This window comes from Phyllobates terribilis, unplaced genomic scaffold (genome assembly GCF_046119375.1).
Source record: "Phyllobates terribilis strain yellow unplaced genomic scaffold, ASM4611937v1 Scaffold_10__3_contigs__length_209671492, whole genome shotgun sequence".
In the NCBI taxonomy this organism is placed as follows: Eukaryota; Metazoa; Chordata; class Amphibia; order Anura; family Dendrobatidae; genus Phyllobates; species Phyllobates terribilis.
The window spans coordinates 160,815,602-160,835,698 of record NW_027362770.1 but is presented as its reverse complement, the minus strand read 5'-3'; the positions used below and the strand labels follow the sequence as shown (position 1 = coordinate 160,835,698).

General features: G+C 42.8%; 1 protein-coding gene across 4 annotated transcripts in view; it reads right to left on the bottom strand.

The window, feature by feature from the left end:
- EFCAB6 (EF-hand calcium binding domain 6) overlaps positions 1-20,097 on the bottom strand; it is a 113,520-nt gene that overhangs the window by 76,936 nt on the left and 16,487 nt on the right. For all 4 annotated transcript variants that reach the window (XM_073650009.1, XM_073650008.1, XM_073650010.1 and 1 more), the window contains exons 6-9: positions 15,217-15,353; positions 10,961-11,079; positions 8,200-8,327; positions 568-716 (exon numbers count right to left, since the gene is read on the bottom strand). In XM_073650009.1, coding sequence (XP_073506110.1) covers positions 568-716; positions 8,200-8,327; positions 10,961-11,079; positions 15,217-15,353 — 533 coding nt within the window. The remainder of the gene's footprint in view (positions 1-567; positions 717-8,199; positions 8,328-10,960; positions 11,080-15,216; positions 15,354-20,097) is intronic.

Genomic DNA, 20,097 nt, shown 5'->3' with positions numbered 1-20,097 from the left:
CTTGTTTGCCGCCTGCCCTGACCACCCACCAATCTTCTTTTCTGGGTAGAATCTTTTTAGCTTGCACGCCTGACTTTGATTCTTGTTTGCCGCCTGCCCTGACCACCCGACAATCTTCCTTTCTGAGTGGAGTCTTCATTGACTGGAGCACACAGTGGAGCAGGCCACACAGAAGAGGCGCCAAATCCATTAAGTGGATTGCCTTAAACTAACTCAGCGTATTATCCTCCAGCAAGACAGATGTGTGCCATGCCAGTCTTGATGAATTGGCCCTATAGTATTCTTGCTACTTTTTCTTCTTTTTTTTCTAAAAAATACTATAAAGAACAACATAGCTAAACTCTGAGGAACTGGTTATCTTAGTTGACCAGTGCTATGTACAAAAGAAGCAAAAACGACTATAAAAACTGTAACAAACATTTTAAAAAAAAAGGAGCATAATAAGTAAAAAGTTTGCCTTTTTCATTCTTTGAATAAATTGGAATAATTTTCATCAAATGGAGCCAGAGGTTAATCCATCTTCCACGACACTTCAAGACACTCTGGAGGAAACATCAGGGGTCTTACCTGCTCATTAACTCGTGAAATGTTCGGTCGGGTAGCGGGAAAATAAAGTTATTAATGATTGACTTGAAGGCATCGAGAGGAACGCATCCAGTGTGATCTACGTCAAATGATCTGAAGGCTTTCACAAGATCTGGGTGGGAGGAGGACATCTGCATGGGAAGACATTGTACAGCCTTTGTTCATAAAACGGGCTTCATTAATTTTTGATAAGACGGAAACTTTATTTATTTTTTTTATATATTTCTCTTTTTTTAACATTAGCGTATTTGTATTTAATGTCAGATGAGCGTCTTCAGATGTTTAATTGATACGTTTTTACAGTTGCCTAAAAGCCGACTGTACTATACTAATTAGGCTCAAGTGACAAGTTTTATTCTTTTGGTATAATTACGACTTCTGAAAAGTGAGATGCAAAAATATTGGGACCGTTCTGTGCATTAAATACTACCTGCTGAGCTCAAAAAGAGTCTCTCATATGTATAGATATTAGGAATATTTTTCTAAAAAAAATATATATATATATATATATATATTATAAAATAAAATTTCCTATCTGGTAATGTATATGGAAACACACACTGAGAGGTTTGTCATATTTCAATTATAGAAAATTGAGTTACATTTTGTTTTTCAAACTGTTTATTTGATTTTTGCTTTTTATTCTAGTTTTTATTCTATTTTTTTATTATTTTTTTATGCACTTTTTGCTATTAAAAATAAAATAAAAATGATTAATTCCGTTCTCGAAGCAGACGCATATATGGACTGTATTTAAATATAGCGACGCAGCCTTGAGCCGTATTTACACTCGTTTTTCATCTGTCAGTTTATGCTAATTAAAATATTCATGGTGGTAATCTTATATTCCCAGACTGAATAAGAAAAACACTGGGGGTTGTGGGGTGGCAAGAGACAAAAAAAAAACAGGTTCAGGTTATGAATCTATTTACAGTAGAAAAAATAAAGGCTTAGACATAATTCTATGGAAACTTCTAAACAATTAATTATGCAAATTGTCTCTTCAGAGAGGAAGAGGACTTAAACTCTAACACCACCTATAGTAGCTCTAGAGTTCTAGTCCTCTTCCTCTCTGAAGAGACAATTTGCATATTTAATTTCCCAGAGGAGCATGCATGGCTTTTAAGTCTCCTCACTCTGACATGCCAGGCTTGACTTGTCACTCTCCACAAGCAGAAATATTAGCCCTTAAAAATTAAGAAATGATCCAACAGAGAGTCCCATAACATAAATAGGGATTGTTACAATCCTATAAGCCAGGGTCAGCTCCAGGTTTATTCCGGTCCTTCTGCGACAAAGTCACAGTGGTGCTCTCTTAGCTTTCGATTTTTCGGTACATGGAGAAAGAGACATAGCAAATCAGAAGAACTATACTATATTTCTAATTGGGAGGTATTTGCTAATATTACACATACTACATATTGGGATACGATTTTGGAGATGGGAATACCGCTTTAAGATCCTGCCTGGGCCATCTTTTTGTTTCCCCATTCTTATCTTCAAAGAGAGTTAACATTTTTTTTTTTCATTTTCCACTGGTATAGTTGTATAAAGGTGCAGTGAGACAGCCCTTAAAATTGGACGGAGATCGTAACGCAGTGCCTGGACTGGCCGGTGGCTCTACCTACCAAGTGTTACAGCTGCATAGAAATAAATAAAGCTGTCACACTTGGGTAGGGAGAGCCGGTGGCCAGTCCGAGCATTGCGTTACGATCTCCGTTCGATTTGTATGGCAACCCTAACTTATTTATTTTTTGTAGGTCGTGTTGTAATTATGAATTCCACAATTTAATTTACCATATAATGAAGACAAAATTCTTTGTGGAGTTACATGGGGAAAATTTATTTTTTTTACATTTTTATTATTATTAAGTGAATTTTTTATTAGTACTAATTTGAGGAACATGCAGCTTTTCTCTTGCTTTTCATTTTATATTTTTATTATTATTGTGAACTGATTTTTTAATCAGTACTAATTTAAAAGGATTTGTCCACTACTAGGACAACCCCTTCTTGATCTAAAAGTTTGGCCCCGATAAAATAAAAAAGTTTATCCTCACCTCCCATGCCGGCGCCGTTCCAGTGGTGTCGGTACTCGCGGTCCCGGGGCTCTCGTGTGGTTGTTGTGACACGTGAGCCAGGCGTCCAATCAGCGCTGGCTTCACTGGCCCCGCCTCCTGTCGAATTGACAATGAAGAGGAAGTCCGGGCTGCAGCTGATCTCTGACTTCCTCTTCATGGTCGATTTGTCCGAAGGCGGGGCCAGTTACGCCAGTGCTGATTGGACATCTGGCTCACGTGTCACAACAACCGTATCACAGTCCCGGTACCGCGAGTGCCGACACCGCATGGGAAGTTTGTATAGGCTTTTTTTATTTCATCAGGGCCAAGCGTGGGGTATAAGAAGGAGTTGTCCAACTTCTTAAAGGAACATGTACCTTTTTTTCTTGCTTTTCAAGGTGGTGATAAAAAAAAAAATAATAATAATAATTTCTGGCATTTTTATTTTAGTGGCCACACAGGATAAATAATGTGATAATTTAAAAGTTCTGACTTTTATAGATGGATCTAAAAGAAATGGGTTTATTTTTTTAGCTATAGAATTGGGAAAAGGAAGGTGATGGCACAGGCTTTTAGACTTTTTTAAAAAAAAAAATTAAAAAAAAAATTCCAATTGATCACCTTCTTAAATGGGGGCCTCCAATCTGTTTGACCACTTAGATGCTGAAGTCGCCAATAGGCATGTGATCCCCGACGGATGTCTGCTAACGCCGACCCTGGTATAGAAAGAATGAAAGAAACCTCTATGTGCCCCGGTATAAAACCAGAAACACATGGTGGTACAATATGGGCCTATATTGTGTGTGTGAGCCCCTCAGGGCCCTCGGAATCTGTGCCGAATTCCTAATAAGGATTTTATCTCTAATTTTCATCACATTGGTTCAATGTAAAAAAAAAAGAAAAAAAAAGAAATGTAACGGGTAAAAAAGTGACACAATGAAAAATGAAATCCCAGTGTAGCAGCATCTGCCCGTCATGTAATTGTAAAACTTGCCTTACAGCCACACATACACGGATAGTATTTTTTTTCTCTGTCGGCTGTTTACTTAAGCAACGACAGATGGTTTTTTGGATTGGAAATTAACTTGCCTTTAATTGAACACACATTTGCTTCCTATAATATGTCCGCACCACAGTCAAGCAATGTATCTAAATGCTATATATGTATATACAGTGGTGTGAAAAAGTGTTTGCCCCCTTCCTGATTTCTCTTTTGCATGTTTGTCACATTTTAATATTTAAGTTTGTTTTGTGATTTGAAAAGATTTAAGTGGGGCAATCACTTTTTCAAACAGGGTCCTGTAGGTTTGGATTTCTTTTTTCCCTGAATAATAAAGATCTTCATTTAAAAGCTGCATTGTGGGTTTACTTGTGTTATATTTGTCTAATATTTAAATTTGTTTTGTGATCTGAAACATTTGACAAATATAACACAAGTAAACACAAAAGTTAGTTTTTAAATTAAGGTCTATATTATTAAGGGAAAAAGAAATCCAAACCTAGAGGGCCCTGTGTGATAGTGATTGCCCACCCCCCTCTTAAAACATAAATTAACTGTGGATTATCACATCTTTGGGAAGCTGAATTCAATTTCCCTAGCTACACACAGGCTTAATTACTGCTACACCTGTTCTCAATCAAAAAATCACTTAAATAGGACCTGCCTGACAAAGTGAAGTAGACCAAAAGATCCTCAAAAGCTAGACATCATGCTGCGATCCAAAGAAATTCAGGAACAAATGAAAAACAAAGTAATTCAGATCTATAAGTCTGGAAATGTTATAAAGCCATTTCTAAAGCGTTGGGGCTCCAGTGAACCACAGGGAGAGCCATTATCCAGAAGTGGCGAAAACATGGAACAGTGATGAACCTTCCCAGGAGTGGCCGGCCAACCAAAATTACCCCAAGAGCGCAGCGATGACTCATCCAAGAGGTCACAAATAAAACCACAACAACATACAAACAACTGCAGGCCACACTTGTCTCAGTTAAGGTCAGTGTTCCTGACTCCACCATAAGAAAGAGACTGAGCAAACATTAGCATAGCAGAGTTCCAAGACGAAAACCACTGCTGAGCAAAAAGAGCACAAAGGCTTGTCTCAGTTTTGGCAGAAAACATCTTGATGATCGCCAAGATCTTTGGTAGAATATTGTGTGGACTGGGGAGACAAAAGTTGAAGTTTTTGGAAGGTGTAATTCCCATTACATCTCGCGTTGAAGTAACACATCATTTCAGAAAAGGAACATCATACCAACAGTAAAATATGGTGGTGGTAGTGTGATGGTCCTGGGGCTGTTTTGCGGCTTCAGGACCTGGTAGACTTGCTGTGGTAAATGGAACCATGAAATCTGCTGTCTACCAAAAAATCCTGAAGGAGAATATCCGGCCATCTGTTCGTGACCTCAAGCTTAAGCGCACTTGGGTTATGCAGCAGGACAATGATTCAAAACACTCCAGCAAGTCCACCTCTGAATGGCTTAAAAACAAAATGAAAACTTTGGAGTGGCCAAGTCAAAGTCCTGACCTTAATCCGATTGAGATACTGTAGCATGACCTTAGACAGCTGGTTCATGTTCGGAAACCCTCCAATGTGGCTGAATTACAACAATTTTGCAAAGATTAGTGGCCAAAATTCCCCCAGAGCGTTGTAAAAGACTCACTGCCAGTTATCGCAAACGCTTGATTGCAGTTGTTGCTGCTAAGGGCGGCCCAAACAGTTATTAGGTTTAGGGGGCAATCACTTTTTCACACAGGGTCCTGAAGGTTTGGATTTCTTTTTCCCTTAATAAAAACCTTCATTTAAAAACTGCATTTTGTGGTTACTTGTGTTATCTTTGTCTAATTTAATTTGTTTTGTGATCTGAAACATTTAAGTGTGACAAACATGTAAAAGAATAAGAAATCAGGAAGGGAGCAAACACTTTTTCACACCACTGTATATATATATATATATATATATATATATATATATATATATATATATATATATATATATATATATATATATATATATATATGTGTATGTGTGTGTGTATAAAAGTTATTTTTTGGGGTCATCAAAAATGGGCTCAAGCAAATGAGGTAGCGTTCTGTCTCCATAGCCGTGCTGTGTACTACTGATGGGCATTTTTTTAGGTTGTCCTTTGGTTACAATTGTAGAGTATTTCTCATGTTTTGGCTCGTTAACCGTGTAGTTACTTTTACTACTTACTTTACATAGGATTAAATATTATTCCTGATATCTTTCGGGATACTCATAATATTCTGTTTGTCTCATGTATCAATAACAATATTATCCCTGATGTCTAGGGGTTCAATATTATTCCTCGTGTCTAAGAGGTCAATATTATCCCTGGTGCCTAGGAGTTCAATATTATCCCTGGTGCCTAGGAGTTCAATATTATCCCTGGTGCCTAGGAGTTCAATATTATCCCTGGTGCCTAGGAGTTCAATATTATCCCTGGTGCCTAGGAGTTCAATATTATCACTGGTGCCTAAGAGTTCAATATTATCTCTGGTGCCTAAGAGTTCAATATTATCTCTGGTGTCTAGGAGTTCAATATTATCCCTGGTGCCTAAGAGTTCAATATTATCCCTGGTGCCTAGGAGTTCAATATTATCCCTGGTGCCTAGGAGTTCAATATTATCACTGGTGCCTAGGAGTTCAATATTACCCCTGGTGCCTAGGAGTTCAATATTACCCCTGGTGCCTAAGAGTTCAATATTATCCCTGGTGCCTAGGAGTTCAATATTATCTCTGGTGTCTAGGAGTTCAATATTACCCCTGGTGCCTAAGAGTTCAATATTATCCCTGGTGCCTAGGAGTTCAATATTATCTCTGGTGTCTAGGAGTTCAATATTATCCCTGGTGCCTAGGAGTTCAATATTATCCCTGGTGCCTAAGAGTTCAATATTATCCCTGGTGCCTAGGAGTTCAATATTATCTCTGGTGTCTAGGAGTTCAATATTACCCCTGGTGCCTAGGAGTTCAATATTACCCCTGGTGCCTAGGAGTTCAATATTATCCCTGGTGCCTAGGAGTTCAATATTATCCCTGGTGCCTAGGAGTTCAATATTATCTCTGGTGTCTAGGAGTTCAATATTATCCCTGGTGCCTAGGAGTTCAATATTATCCCTGGTGCCTAGGAGTTCAATATTATCCCTGGTGCCTAGGAGTTCAATATTATCTCTGGTGTCTAGGAGTTCAATATTACCCCTGGTGCCTAGGAGTTCAATATTATCCCTGGTGCCTAAGAGTTCAATATTACCCCTGGTGCCTAGGAGTTCAATATTATCCCTGGTGCCTAAGAGTTCAATATTACCCCTGGTGCCTAAGAGTTCAATATTACCCCTGGTGCCTAGGAGTTCAATATTACCCCTGGTGCCTAGGAGTTCAATATTATCCCTGGTGCCTAAGAGTTCAATATTATCCCTGGTGCCTAGGAGTTCAATATTATCCCTGGTGCCTAAGAGTTCAATATTATCCCTGGTGCCTAGGAGTTCAATATTATCCCTGGTGCCTAGGAGTTCAATATTACCCCTGGTGCCTAGGAGTTCAATATTATCCCTGGTGCCTAAGAGTTCAATATTATCCCTGGTGCCTAGGAGTTCAATATTATCCCTGGTGCCTAGGAGTTCAATATTACCCCTGGTGCCTAGGAGTTCAATATTACCCCTGGTGCCTAGGAGTTCAATATTATCCCTGGTGCCTAAGAGTTCAATATTATCCCTGGTGCCTAGGAGTTCAATATTATCCCTGGTGCCTAGGAGTTCAATATTACCCCTGGTGCCTAGGAGTTCAATATTATCCCTGGTGCCTAAGAGTTCAATATTATCCCTGGTGCCTAGGAGTTCAATATTATCCCTGGTGCCTAGGAGTTCAATATTATCCCTGGTGCCTAGGAGTTCAATATTACCCCTGGTGCCTAGGAGTTCAATATTATCCCTGGTGCCTAGGAGTTCAATATTATCCCTGGTGCCTAGGAGTTCAATATTACCCCTGGTGCCTAGGAGTTCAATATTACCCCTGGTGCCTAGGAGTTCAATATTATCCCTGGTGTATAGGAGTTCAATATTATCACTGGTGCCTAGGAGTTCAATATTATCCCTTTATCCCTGGTATCTAGAAGTTAAATTTTATCCCTGGTGTCTAGGGGTGTAATATTATTCCTGGTATGTTTTGGGATACCGATAATAACTTTTGTATCTCATGTATCAATAAAAATATTATTCTTCCTGTTTATTATATTATCCATGGTGTCGAGGGGTTTAATATTATTCATGGTGCCTTTTGGGATACTGATAATATCTTACAAGTCTAACAATATCATCCCTGGTGTCTAGTGGCCTTTAACTACAGTATATCCTTAGTGTTTTGTAGGAATTCAATTGGGTACATCATTTATGGAACCCAATAGGGGGTGAAGATTTTTGTTTTTATCTCTTGTATATAGTTGGTGATAAATCATATGTCTGGTACCTGGTGGGAATAAAAATATTACTCCTGGTGCTCTAGTGTCTAATGGTTTAATAAATATATCTTTTTTTAATTACCTTTTTCCTGAAAATCCCTTCGAGGTCTTCCAATGTACAATCCTCAGTGTTAAACCCCTTGGATACAGAAGGTGACCTCCACCTTTTCTGCTTCTCCTGTTGTATCTTGGTTGCCTCCCAGGTTAATGCTTGAAAACATATATGTATATATATATATATATATACACACAGTCCACATTCAAAACAAAAAGTACAGCAAAAGCATGAAAGTAATGAGAAAACATCTCAAAGGGGTATTCTGACCTTGAAAAGTTTTAGGGTATCATCTGTTTTAAGAAAAAAGATGTGTCAACTACAGTCTACATGTTAAAGTGTACCCATCAGTACAGGTAATGACTTTATTATAGGGACCAACTACTTAAAGGGTTACTCCTATCTTCATAGATGGATATTGTGTTGGATAGGGCTAATAAAAACAAGAACTTTTGCAGTTTACTGCTTTTAAAAATTTGCAACCGTTCTTGAGATATTAGCTATTAGATATTTTGTTTACAGCTTGTTGCCTTGGAGACCGACCACCTCTCCAAGACCTCGGTCTCCAAGGCAACAAACTGTAAAATGAAAGAAAAGTGTTAACCTCTCAAGAACAGTTCAAAATTTTAATCAGGAGTAAATTGCAAAAGTGTTTGTTTTTACGAGCTCTATCCGACAATACCCATTTGTGAAGAAGGGAATATAACCCTTTAAGGCATTTCTTAGCTGGGTGACAACCCTGAAGGTCACCATTTTGCTTCTAAAAGGGGTCGTCACGAAGCTCTTACTGATTTCTTCTTTTCGATGTTTATCGAAATGGGTCCGAATTTCTGTGCTGATGGAATTTTCATTCTATTTTTATATGGGGACTGCTTACACACGAGCACAGAGGTATAGAATTAGTTAAAAAATAACATAAAAGAAGCATGAATCGGTAATGAGAACACAACAGGAGATGTACAGGACTAAACCCTTTCCTTAGAGATGTCAGTTGCTTTTACCTATAAAAGGGGACGGGCAAATGTAACGCAAATAACCACAGCAAAAAGAATAAAAAAGGAAATATAACAAGTACTGGAAACCGGTGAGCACTCACTTCATCAGGGGAGAAGTTGATTCCATGAAAGTAACGAAAAGGGGAAAAAAAGAGTAAAATGCAGAAAAGGTTACATTTCAGATTCAGTTTTCATGTCGATAAATCTGCTTACATGAAGGTTATGTGCCCTGATCTGCGGCCGCTGCGCTATCTGGGTGACCAGAGCTTTGTGTGAAGGGCTCAGGCGGACCACTCGTATCAATAGTCAGGCCTTGGTACAGCCCGTGTATGGAAGGGGCTGGCGTAGCTACTGAAATCAGCCTTTCCCCTTCATTCACAACTCTAGTCATGAGGGCTGTGACAGGGAAGGGGGCTGGTTTTATTATTGAAATGAGCAGTCAGCCAGCCCCCTTCTATATATGGGACACAACAGTAAAGGGCACTGGCTTTACCATTGAAATGAGCTATCAGCCAGCCAACCTCCTTCTGTACATTGGACGCAACAGTAAAGGGTTTGGCTTTTACTATTTAAAGTAGCTGTCAGCCAGCCTCCTTCTATACATGGGACATAACAGAAAAGGGCACTGGTGTTTCTATGGAAATGAGCAGTCAGCCAGCCCCCTTCTATACATGGCATACAACAGTAAAGGACACTTGTTTTACTATTGAAATGAGCTATCAGCCAGTCCCATGCTATACGTGGGGCTCAACAGTAAAGGGAAACTGGATTTACTATTAAAATGAGCAACTCAGCCAGCCCCGTTTTACACATGGGATACGACAGTAAAGAGTTTGGATTTACTATTGAAATAAGCAACCAGCCAGCCCCCTTCTATAGATATGACACAACAGGAAAGGGCTGTGGCTTTACTATTGAAATGAGTTGACAGCCAGCTCCTTTCCAACACAGGACGCAACAGTAAAGGGCACTGGCTTTACCTTTGGAATGAGCAGTCAACCAGCCAGCCCCCTTCTATACATATGACACAACAGTAAAGGGCACTGGCTTTACTACTGGAATGAGCAGTCAACCAGCCAGCCCCCTTCTATACATATGGCACAACAGTAAAGGGCACTGGCTTTACTACTGGAATGAGCAGTCAACCAGCCAGCCCCCTTCTATACATATGACACAACAGTAAAGGGCACTGGCTTTACTACTGGAATGAGCAGTCAACCAGCCAGCCCCCTTCTATACATATGGCACAACAGTAAAGGGCACTGGCTTTACTACTGGAATGAGCAGTCAACCAGCCAGCCCCCTTCTATACATATGACACAACAGTAAAGGGCACCGGCTTTACTAATGAAATGGGCTGTCAGACCACCCCCTTCTATACATGGGCTGTAGCAGGGGGTTGATTTCACTAGTGAAATTTGCAATCAGCCAGCCCCCTTCAATAAAAGGAAAGGGGGCGGAACAAGGATGACATTTTTGGCCAAATCTGCACTATAAGATGAAGATTTGATAGCACATCTTACATCTAACAGACACATGTTAAAGGAGAGTCGTCCAGAGATTGAATATTATCACTGCTTTCTTTCACAAGCAGCGCCCACCTGTTCACAGGTTGTGTGTGGTATTGCAGCTAAGCCCCTATTCACTTTCTTAGAGCAAATCTGCAGTACAAGACATTATTCAAAGATTGGACAGCCCCTTTAAGGAAACATCAACTAATCATATGACGAATTGAATCCTTTAATTCACAGATGGTTGAAACGAAGACGCTCCCGCCTCCGGGGTCCTGTTACCTTGTGCGACACCCTCCTGCCCGGGTCTGCTCTGCCGTTCTACACTGACCCCGAGATTTCTCAGCAGCTCCTTGTAGTCCAGCGTGTGCTTCTTACCGATACAGTATCGGCTCCAGAATCTGAGAGAGATGAGCAGACGATATAATGGCGGCTGGTAATGGTCAGGCAGTATGTAAGGTCCCGGGGGGCTCACCAGCCGAATACAAGGACCATGGCTGTATTGGGACCCCGAACACGCCAAGGACAGACTGAGAGGGAAGGTAGATTGTGAGCCCCGATGGGGACAGTGATGGTGATGGTGTAAAGAGCTGCGGAATATGATGCCAACATATAAGAGAGGATACTAAATAATAAACTGCACAAAAAGGCGACATCTGACATTCCCCCTCCGAAGGGGCCGGTAAGAAGCGTCCAGAGGTGCACAGCGAGCAAGGAGGTGTGTGACCATCAGATGAGACAACTGCAGGGTGTGATACTGCCCTAACTACACAGTGTGCATCTACCGCTCTACCTGTACTATATGTACCGTACCACTCCACCTGTACTGTACCGCTCTACCTGTACTATATGCACTGTACTGCTCTCTCCACCTGTACTACCTGTACAGTACCGCTCTCCCTGTACTATATGTACCGTACCGCTCTCTACCTGTACTATCTGTACTGCTCTCCACCTGTACTATATATACTCTACCATGCTCCACCTATACTACCTGTACTGTACCGCTCTTCACCTGTACTATATTTACCGTACTGACCTCCACCTATACTGTACTGCACTCCACCAGTACTGTAACGCTCTACCTGTACTATACTGCGCTCCACCTGTACTGTACCACGCTCCATATACTACCTGTACTATCTGTACTATCTGTACTGTACCGCTCTCCACCAGTACTGTACCGAGCTCCATCTATACTACCTGTACTGTGCCGCTCTCCACCTGTACTACATGTACTGTACCGCTCTCCACCTGTACTACACCGCTCTACACCTGTACTGCTCTCCACCTGTACTATCTGTACTGTACCTCTCTCCACCTGTACTACCTGTACTGTACTGCTCTCCACGTGTACTACCTGTACTGCCTGTACCGCTCTCCACCTGTACTGCCTGTACCGCTCTCCACCTGTACTACCTGTACTGTACCGCTCTGCACCTGTACTATATGTACTGTACCGCTCTTTACCTGTTCTACCTGTACAGAGACAACTGAGTTTTAGACTTATAAAGTGACAGGGACACACACACATGCCTATCTCTCCACCTTGTCTCAGCTGGACAGGATCCCCATTGAGTAACCCTCTTTAGCACAGGAGTGGAGGAATGTATATACCACCTATAAGAACAGCGATGCCCCTGGCGTATTGGAAAAACGATCTTACATCGAGGGCGGGCGGCCCACGCATTACCTAGAGTCCAGCCCTGCTTTATCTATCTCCTTCTTTAATGCCCCATGTTTCTTTCCTTCATATATTTCCATACATTAGATTTTTAATTTATTTTGTTTTATCGCCCCACATGCGAGCGTTTCTTTATTACGGACATGAAAAGTTACAGCGCCGCCGCTACTCGCTGCGCTCTTTATTCCTGCGTGCACTGGCTTGTGTCGTACTAGTGCCGTCGCCCGCCCCTCCACCACCAGTCCTACTTACCACCACTACTACCACCACCATCCGCAATCGCTCGCTCTTTTTAAACCCTTTTGCAGTTTAATTGAAAACTGTGCAGGCGTTGTGTAATTTACTGCTTATGTGATTCTGGAATGGATACAAATTCAATTTAAGGATCTAAGCTGTTTTTTGCGGAGATTGCGGTGAAATACGCTGGGTTTAGTGCGAAATAAAACACCGCGCTGGGTTATTGCCTTCCTAATTTCCTAAATGCCGGCGGGATTTTGGCCGGGGAACAGGGGAGCTCGGCGTCAGACTCTGGGTATTATTTTAATCGGGGGGTGTCATGTTTAAGGACGACGTCCCGTCCCTATAACGTATGCCTTTAGTATCGGCGCTGGCTTCATCCGGTGGTAACTTTCTGATCCTGGGATGAAAATAGGAGCGGCGACACCGGATATAAACCCCGAGCCTTCGTCTAAGTGATGATCTGTGAAATATCGCAGCGCTTCGCCTGATCTTAAGAGCGGCAGATGTGTTTTTATTTCCACTTAGTATGGGGGTTTATTAATGGCGTCTGTAAGAGAAGAGCGTTTTATTGTACAAAAGGGGTTTGGACATTTTTTTTTTTTTTTTTTTTGCAAACTAGAACAAGGGAAATATCCGTAGTTTTGAGGGAGTTCTCGCTTGGTCATGACCTTCTATAAAAATGAATAAGAAGTGCTTTGTCGGCACTTTTTTTCTGTATTTTACGGAGCGGTACCATTCAAAAGACACTGGAAAAAAAAGTTGTCGGAACACACCCTTTTTTGCAGCGTCATTTTTGACCCCTTAGAATAAAACTCCATAAAGTTTCAAAGTGCAATCTTCATTTATATTCAGATGCCTTGATATGCAGTTTGTAGCTACCTACTTTTAATTTCAGACTTCCCTTTCCCTACAGTTCTGCCTTGTGTTCTCTCCTCTCTCTTTCCCTTTACTCGGACATAGTATATTCCTGTGTGATCTTCCTTCTGACAACTTGGATGCTTTGCCCCCTCTCCACACTGTAAATACTTACTCAGAGAAGGTAGATCACACAGGATGTACTATGTCGGAGTAAGTATTTACAGTGTGTAGAGCAGGGAAAGCATCCAAGTTGGTAGAGAAGGTAGAACACACAGGATGTACTATGTCAAACAACTTGGATGCTTTCCCTGCTCTACACACTGTAAACACTTACTCTGACATTGTACATCTTGTGTGATCTACCTTCTCTGACAACTTGGATGCTTTCCCCCCTCCCCACACTGTAATCAGCCGTGTATAACTATCTCTCTTTTACCTGAGAGAAGAGATGGATGGAGCAGAGTGCACCGACACAGCCAGGAGCAATTTGCTTAAGACTCCCCATTCAGCTCTGAATTGTGTTCTCTCCTCTGTCTCTTACCTCCTCCCTCTTTCCCCTTATTCTGACATAGTACATTCTGTGTGATCTACCTTCTCTGACAACTTGAATGCTTTCCCCCCTCTCAACACTGTAAATAGCCATGTATAACCATCTCTTTTCTCCCTGAGAGGAGAGACGGGTAGAGCAGAGTGAGCCGACACAGCCAGGAGCAGTTTGCTTCAGATTTCCCCTTTAGCTTTGAATTGTGTTCTCTCCTCTCTCTTTCTTTCCCCCTCCCTCTTTCCCCTTACTCTGACTTCATACATCTTGTGTCATCTACCTTCTCTGACAACTTGGATGCTTTCCCCCATTTCCACACTGTAAACAGCCGTGTATAACCATCTCTGTTCTGAGAGGAGAGACGGGTAGAGCAGAGTGAGCCGACATAGCCAGGAGCTGTTTGCTGTTGAAACTGTGTCGGAATCAACAGAATAGCCAGTTATGTAGCAGAGTTGCACAGGCTCCTCAGTAAAATGGAAGGAAGTTTTTAATGAAACTTATTTAGAAAGCTGTTCATCTTTGTATTTAGAAAGGAAATAAACAAAATAAATAATAATTACAGTAAAAATGTGTCCATAACCTTTGAACCAAACGCTTATACTTGTTCACACAATTGGAAATATATTCCATCAGTTGAAAAACGTTGCTTTAGACTAGAGTTGGTGTGAATAGATTGACATGACCCCATCCATCGGCCATGACAGTAATCTATGGCCGCTGAACGGGAGCCAGATTACCGCCGCTTAACAGCTCTTCTTTCGATTAGCCGGCCTGGCATGTCATCATTGTTGCAGCGTAACGCCCCATGTGACGTTGCTTCAGGCTGGCTAATCAAAAGAAGAGTGGCGGATGTCATCAGGTAAGAGCCGGTTCTCACGGTTCCTGTCCACAGGAGCTCCACCAATTTCAAGAACGGAGCACTTTTGGCCTCTATATCAGTGGAGTGGCAATGCGCATGCTCAATTTCCACACTATCCCTTCACTATTGGATAGCCATTGGCAGTCCAATGCAGAATGAATGGCGTGGCAGTCAAGCATACGCATGGCCGCTCCATTCAAATGAGGAACAAATGAGCTCCATCCTGGAAATCAGCGGTAGTCCCGCTGATTCAGAAGCCATCACCTATCCTGGAATACCCCGTTAACATCACTAGAAGCAGAAAGTGGTCAAAAATTCCATCCGAATGCTAATGCCTAGCGGCTCGTCACGCTTACTTCTCGTACTCAACGGTTTTCATCTTGAAGCAGTAATTTTCTAGGACACGTCGAAGCTCATGTTTCTGGATTTGCCCGTTCTGATTGTAATCGAAGAGCCGGAAGGACCTGACAATGTTTTTCAGATTATTGGATATCTGTTGGTGGAAGAATGGCAAACATCAGAATTGAGGTCATCAGGATCTCCGCAAGGAAAACCGGGACCTACCAACAGCTTCTCATGTGAACAAATAATAGGTGACACCAAGGAGACAGTGTTCTCCATCCTGGAGGAGACAATTTGCATTTTTTTCCAAGGAGCATTGACTGCAAGACTCCCTGTACCAGCTGGGTCTTCACAAGTAGAGCCTGGACCTTCCAAGGACTCCATTCACGGTTATCACTACACCTCCCCTATGTATGCCACCACACTGCCCGAAACCTGGGGTGGGGAACAATCCGAGATCCTGACGATCATGAGCTTCATGAGCCAGTCTGCTCTAATGACTTGGTGACATCAACGGTCGGTGTCCCTAATAGAGAGGTGTGTAGATGTGGTACTCAAAGTGCCCCAGTCCCCCAAAAACAGACATTGTACTCTAGAGCTAGCCTTAGGACCCCCAATAACAGCCATTGTGTACCAGTGCTCTCAATAGTCCCCCAATAACAACCCCGATGTCCCCAACAACAGAAATTGTCCCCCAGTGCTAGCCTTTATAACAGCCATAGTTCCCCAATCGAAAAGAAACAGTCCCCCAATATCAACCCTAATGCCACCACTAACATTCACTGTGCCCAAGTCCTCACCAAAGATGCCCTAATAATACAGTGCCCCAAGTAACAGCCACTGTGCCCTGATACTAGCCATCATCCCCAATAACAGCCAATGTGCTCTGATACTAGCCATCGTCCCCAATAACAGCCATTGTGCCTCGGTGCTAGCCATCGTTCCCAATAACAGCCATTTTGCCTCGGTGCTGGCCATCGTCCCCAATAACAGCCATTGTGCCTTGGTGCTAGCCATCGTTCCCAATAACAGCCACTGTGGCACGGTGCTAGCCATCGTTCCCAATAACAGCCATTGTGCCTCTGTGCTAGTCATCGTTCCCAATAACAGTCATTGTGCCTCGGTGCTAGCCATCGTTCCCAATAACAGTCATTGTGCCTCGGTGCTAGCCATCGTTCCCAATAACAGCCATTGTGCCTTGGTGCTAGCCATCGTTCCCAATAACAGCCACTGTGGCACGGTGCTAGCCATCGTTCCCAATAACAGCCATTGTGCCTCTGTGCTAGTCATCGTTCCCAATAACAGTCATTGTGCCTCGGTGCTAGCCATCGTTCCCAATAACAGTCATTGTGCCTTGGTGCTAGCCATCGTTCCCAATAACAGCCACTGTGCCTCGGTAATAGCCACGGTCCCCAATAACAGCCAATGTGCCCCGGTGCTAGCCATAGTCCCCATTAACAGAAACTCTGCCTCGGTGCTAGCCATAGTCCCCAATCACAACCACTCTGTTCTGGTGCTAGCCATAGTCCCCAATCACAACCACTCAGCTCCGGTGCTAGCCATAGTCCCCAATCACAACCATTCTGCTCCAGTGCTAGCCATAGTCCCCAATCACAACCATTCTGCTCCAGTGCTAGCCATAGTCCCCAATCACAACCACTCTGCTCCGGTGTTAGTCATAGTCCCCAATCACAACCATTTTGCTCCAGTGCTAGCCATAGTCCCCAATCACAACCACTCTGCTCCGGTGTTAGCCATAGTCCCCAATCACAACCACTCTGCCTCGATGCTAGCCATAGTTCCCAATCACAACCTCTCTGTTCCGGTGCTAGCCATAGTCCCCAATCACAACCACTCTGCTCCAGTGCTAGCCATAGTCCCCAATCACAACCACTCTGCTCCAGTGCTAGCCATAGTCCCCAATCACAACCACTCTGCCCTGATGCTAGCCATAGTCCCCAATCACAACCACTCTGCCATGATGCTAGCCATAGTCCCCAATCACAACCACTCTGCCCTGATGCTAGCCATAGTCCCCAATCACAAGCACTCTGCCCCAGTGCTAGCCATAGTCCCCAATCACAACCACTCTGCTCCGATGCTAGCCATAGTCCCCAATCACAAGCACTCTGCCCCAGTGCTAGCCATAGTCCCCAATCACAACCACTCTGCTCCGATGCTAGCCATAGTCCCCAATCACAACCACTCTGCCCCAGTGCTAGCCATAGTCCCCAATCACAACCACTCTGCTCCGGTGCTAGCCATAGTCCCCAATCACAAGCACTCTGCCCCAGTGCTAGCCATAGTCCCCAATTACAACCACTCTGCTCCGGTGCTAGCCATAGTCCCCAATCACAACCACTCTGCCCCAGTGCCAGCCATAGTCCCCAATAACAGCCATTGTCTTCCAGCTCTAGCCATAGTGCCCAATCACAACCAATCTGTCCCTTGGGCATCATGTCCTGCGGCAAAAGGACTAATCTACTGAATTTTGTGAATTTGGGAGCCTCATCAAAAACTGTGGGACACCTCACCGATATGGCCACCCTTACAACATCAAACAGAATTGCTATAAAGTTATCCTGGCAAGAATTTGGTAAAAATTTTGGTAAACCTTTAACCCTCTGCTCTATTAACCACTAAGCAAACTCCTTGTCCTTTGACTGACTGTGAAAGTCGACCACCATTCTCTCGGAGTTTGCAGCCCTGTTACGAGCTCCCGACACTCCTTGGCACTCCAGACATTTACATAACAATACGAAGCATGCAATCAAGGCGGAAATAATGAAAAAAATTGTTCCCTGGAGGGGTCCTTTTATCGACATCTTCAGCCGGAGTCGGCACGGGGCAACTGGTCACGCGAACCCTTCGAGAGAAGTCAAACCCGAACAATATGGGTCATTGTTTGTTTGTTTTTTCTCTTTTTTTGTGCGTTATTGTCTTGAAAATTGTCATTGTGGAAGAAAGAATGAAGACGAAGAAGATAAAAAAAAAAAAAAAAAAGACACAGATGAGCAGATATCAAGAGACATTCGCTACTAAATGAACTGGAACAGGATAAGTATCTAGACAGTGAGGTTGTGCGTTCCGGCGGTATTCCGGCAGTATTCCGCCAGTCGCGCGCTCTAACTGGTCTTTCTCTATTGATTCCATCTGTTTACACTCTACAGAGTATTGGCGCCCTGCTGTGCAGATATCCTATTTACCAGCTGGTCGCTTTGGAAGCCTTCCAGGCCCTGGCAGCCTGCCTAGAAAAACAAATGGAGTTTATTACTTTGTTCGTCTTCTGTTTTTAATTAACTGGAGTGTCCAGTATGGCTAGTTGACTTGCATTTACATAAAAATTAATGTGTTTTAGGATGAGACGACATGCCCCCCCTCCTTGGTCGGGTCCGGTCTTGTTGTACGCAGGGATCATCACTTGCTCTTGACGAGGATGCACTGGACACACATACAATCCATTCAAGTCAATTACCGGATTTTCCGGACTATAGGAAGCAGCCGAGGTTTCGAAAGCAGAAAATAGGAAATAATGTATTAGCTACTAATTAAAACTTCCTTGGTGGGGTAAGGAAATGGAAGGGTCATTATGACTAACTGTAATGCACTAGGTTACAATAAGGAGGTAATAGATCTGTTGTTATCGTTTGTTATACATGTATAGCTTTACAGCACACACATTATGTACACTCTATGCAGAGCACACATATGCACTACGCTGCTGCACAGACAGTATATGCTCACTCAGCCCTGCTATATATACATATACACACACAGCTCAACTATGACACACATAGCTCAGCTACAACACATATACAAACAGCTCAGCTATGACACACACAGCTGTGCTATATATACACACAGCTCAGCTACAACACACATAAATACAGCTGTCACAATACCCACATGTAGCTCAACAACAACACACACATCTCAGCAACGACATTCACACACACACACAGCCCAGCTACTATACACACAGCTCAGTTAAAATACACAAAACACACATAGCTCAGCTGCAATACACACACATACAGCTCAGCGACAGTAAACACACATGCAACTCAGAGACAGTACACACACATACAGCTCAGCTGCAACACACACATACAGCTCAGCTGCAACACACACATACAGCTCAGCTACAGTACACACACATACAGCTCAGCTGCAACACACACATACAGCTCAGCTGCAACACACACATACAGCTCAGCTACAGTACACACACATACAGCTCAGCTGCAACACACACATACAGCTCAGCTGCAACACACATATACAGCTCAGCGACAGTACACACACATACAGCTCAGCTACAGTACACACACATACAGCTCAGCGACAGTACACACACATACAGCTCAGCAGCAACACACACATACAGCTCAGCGACAGTACACACACATACATCTCAGCTACAACACACACAAAGCTCAGCTGCAATACGCACATACAGCTCAGCTACAACACACACTATACAATACATTTTTCCTTCTAGAAATGTGACTGATCATATGATCTGAAAGATCCTACAGCTAGACAGAACAGCTATGAGTTGAATTCCATGGGGGGGCCACAATGTTAAGATGTTACAAAGTCCATGTACTGATTTGATTGGTATCTCGGTGAACCTTTATTTTGCATGTATCCAGGACTGTCATGTATATATGGGGATCAAAGAGGCGGCTTATTAAGGGGCTGTTCTAAAAAAAATGTATCTTCCCATCTGGAAATACTAAGTATCGATGGGAGCTGGATGACAATCAATAAGGTCACTATTATACTTCCCACAAGGGTTGTCAACTCTTCCGGAGACTTGGATATTAAATCCAATCTCCCAGTCTGTCTAATAATTACTTTTCATCAATAGCAGACTTGGCAGGAACTCCAAA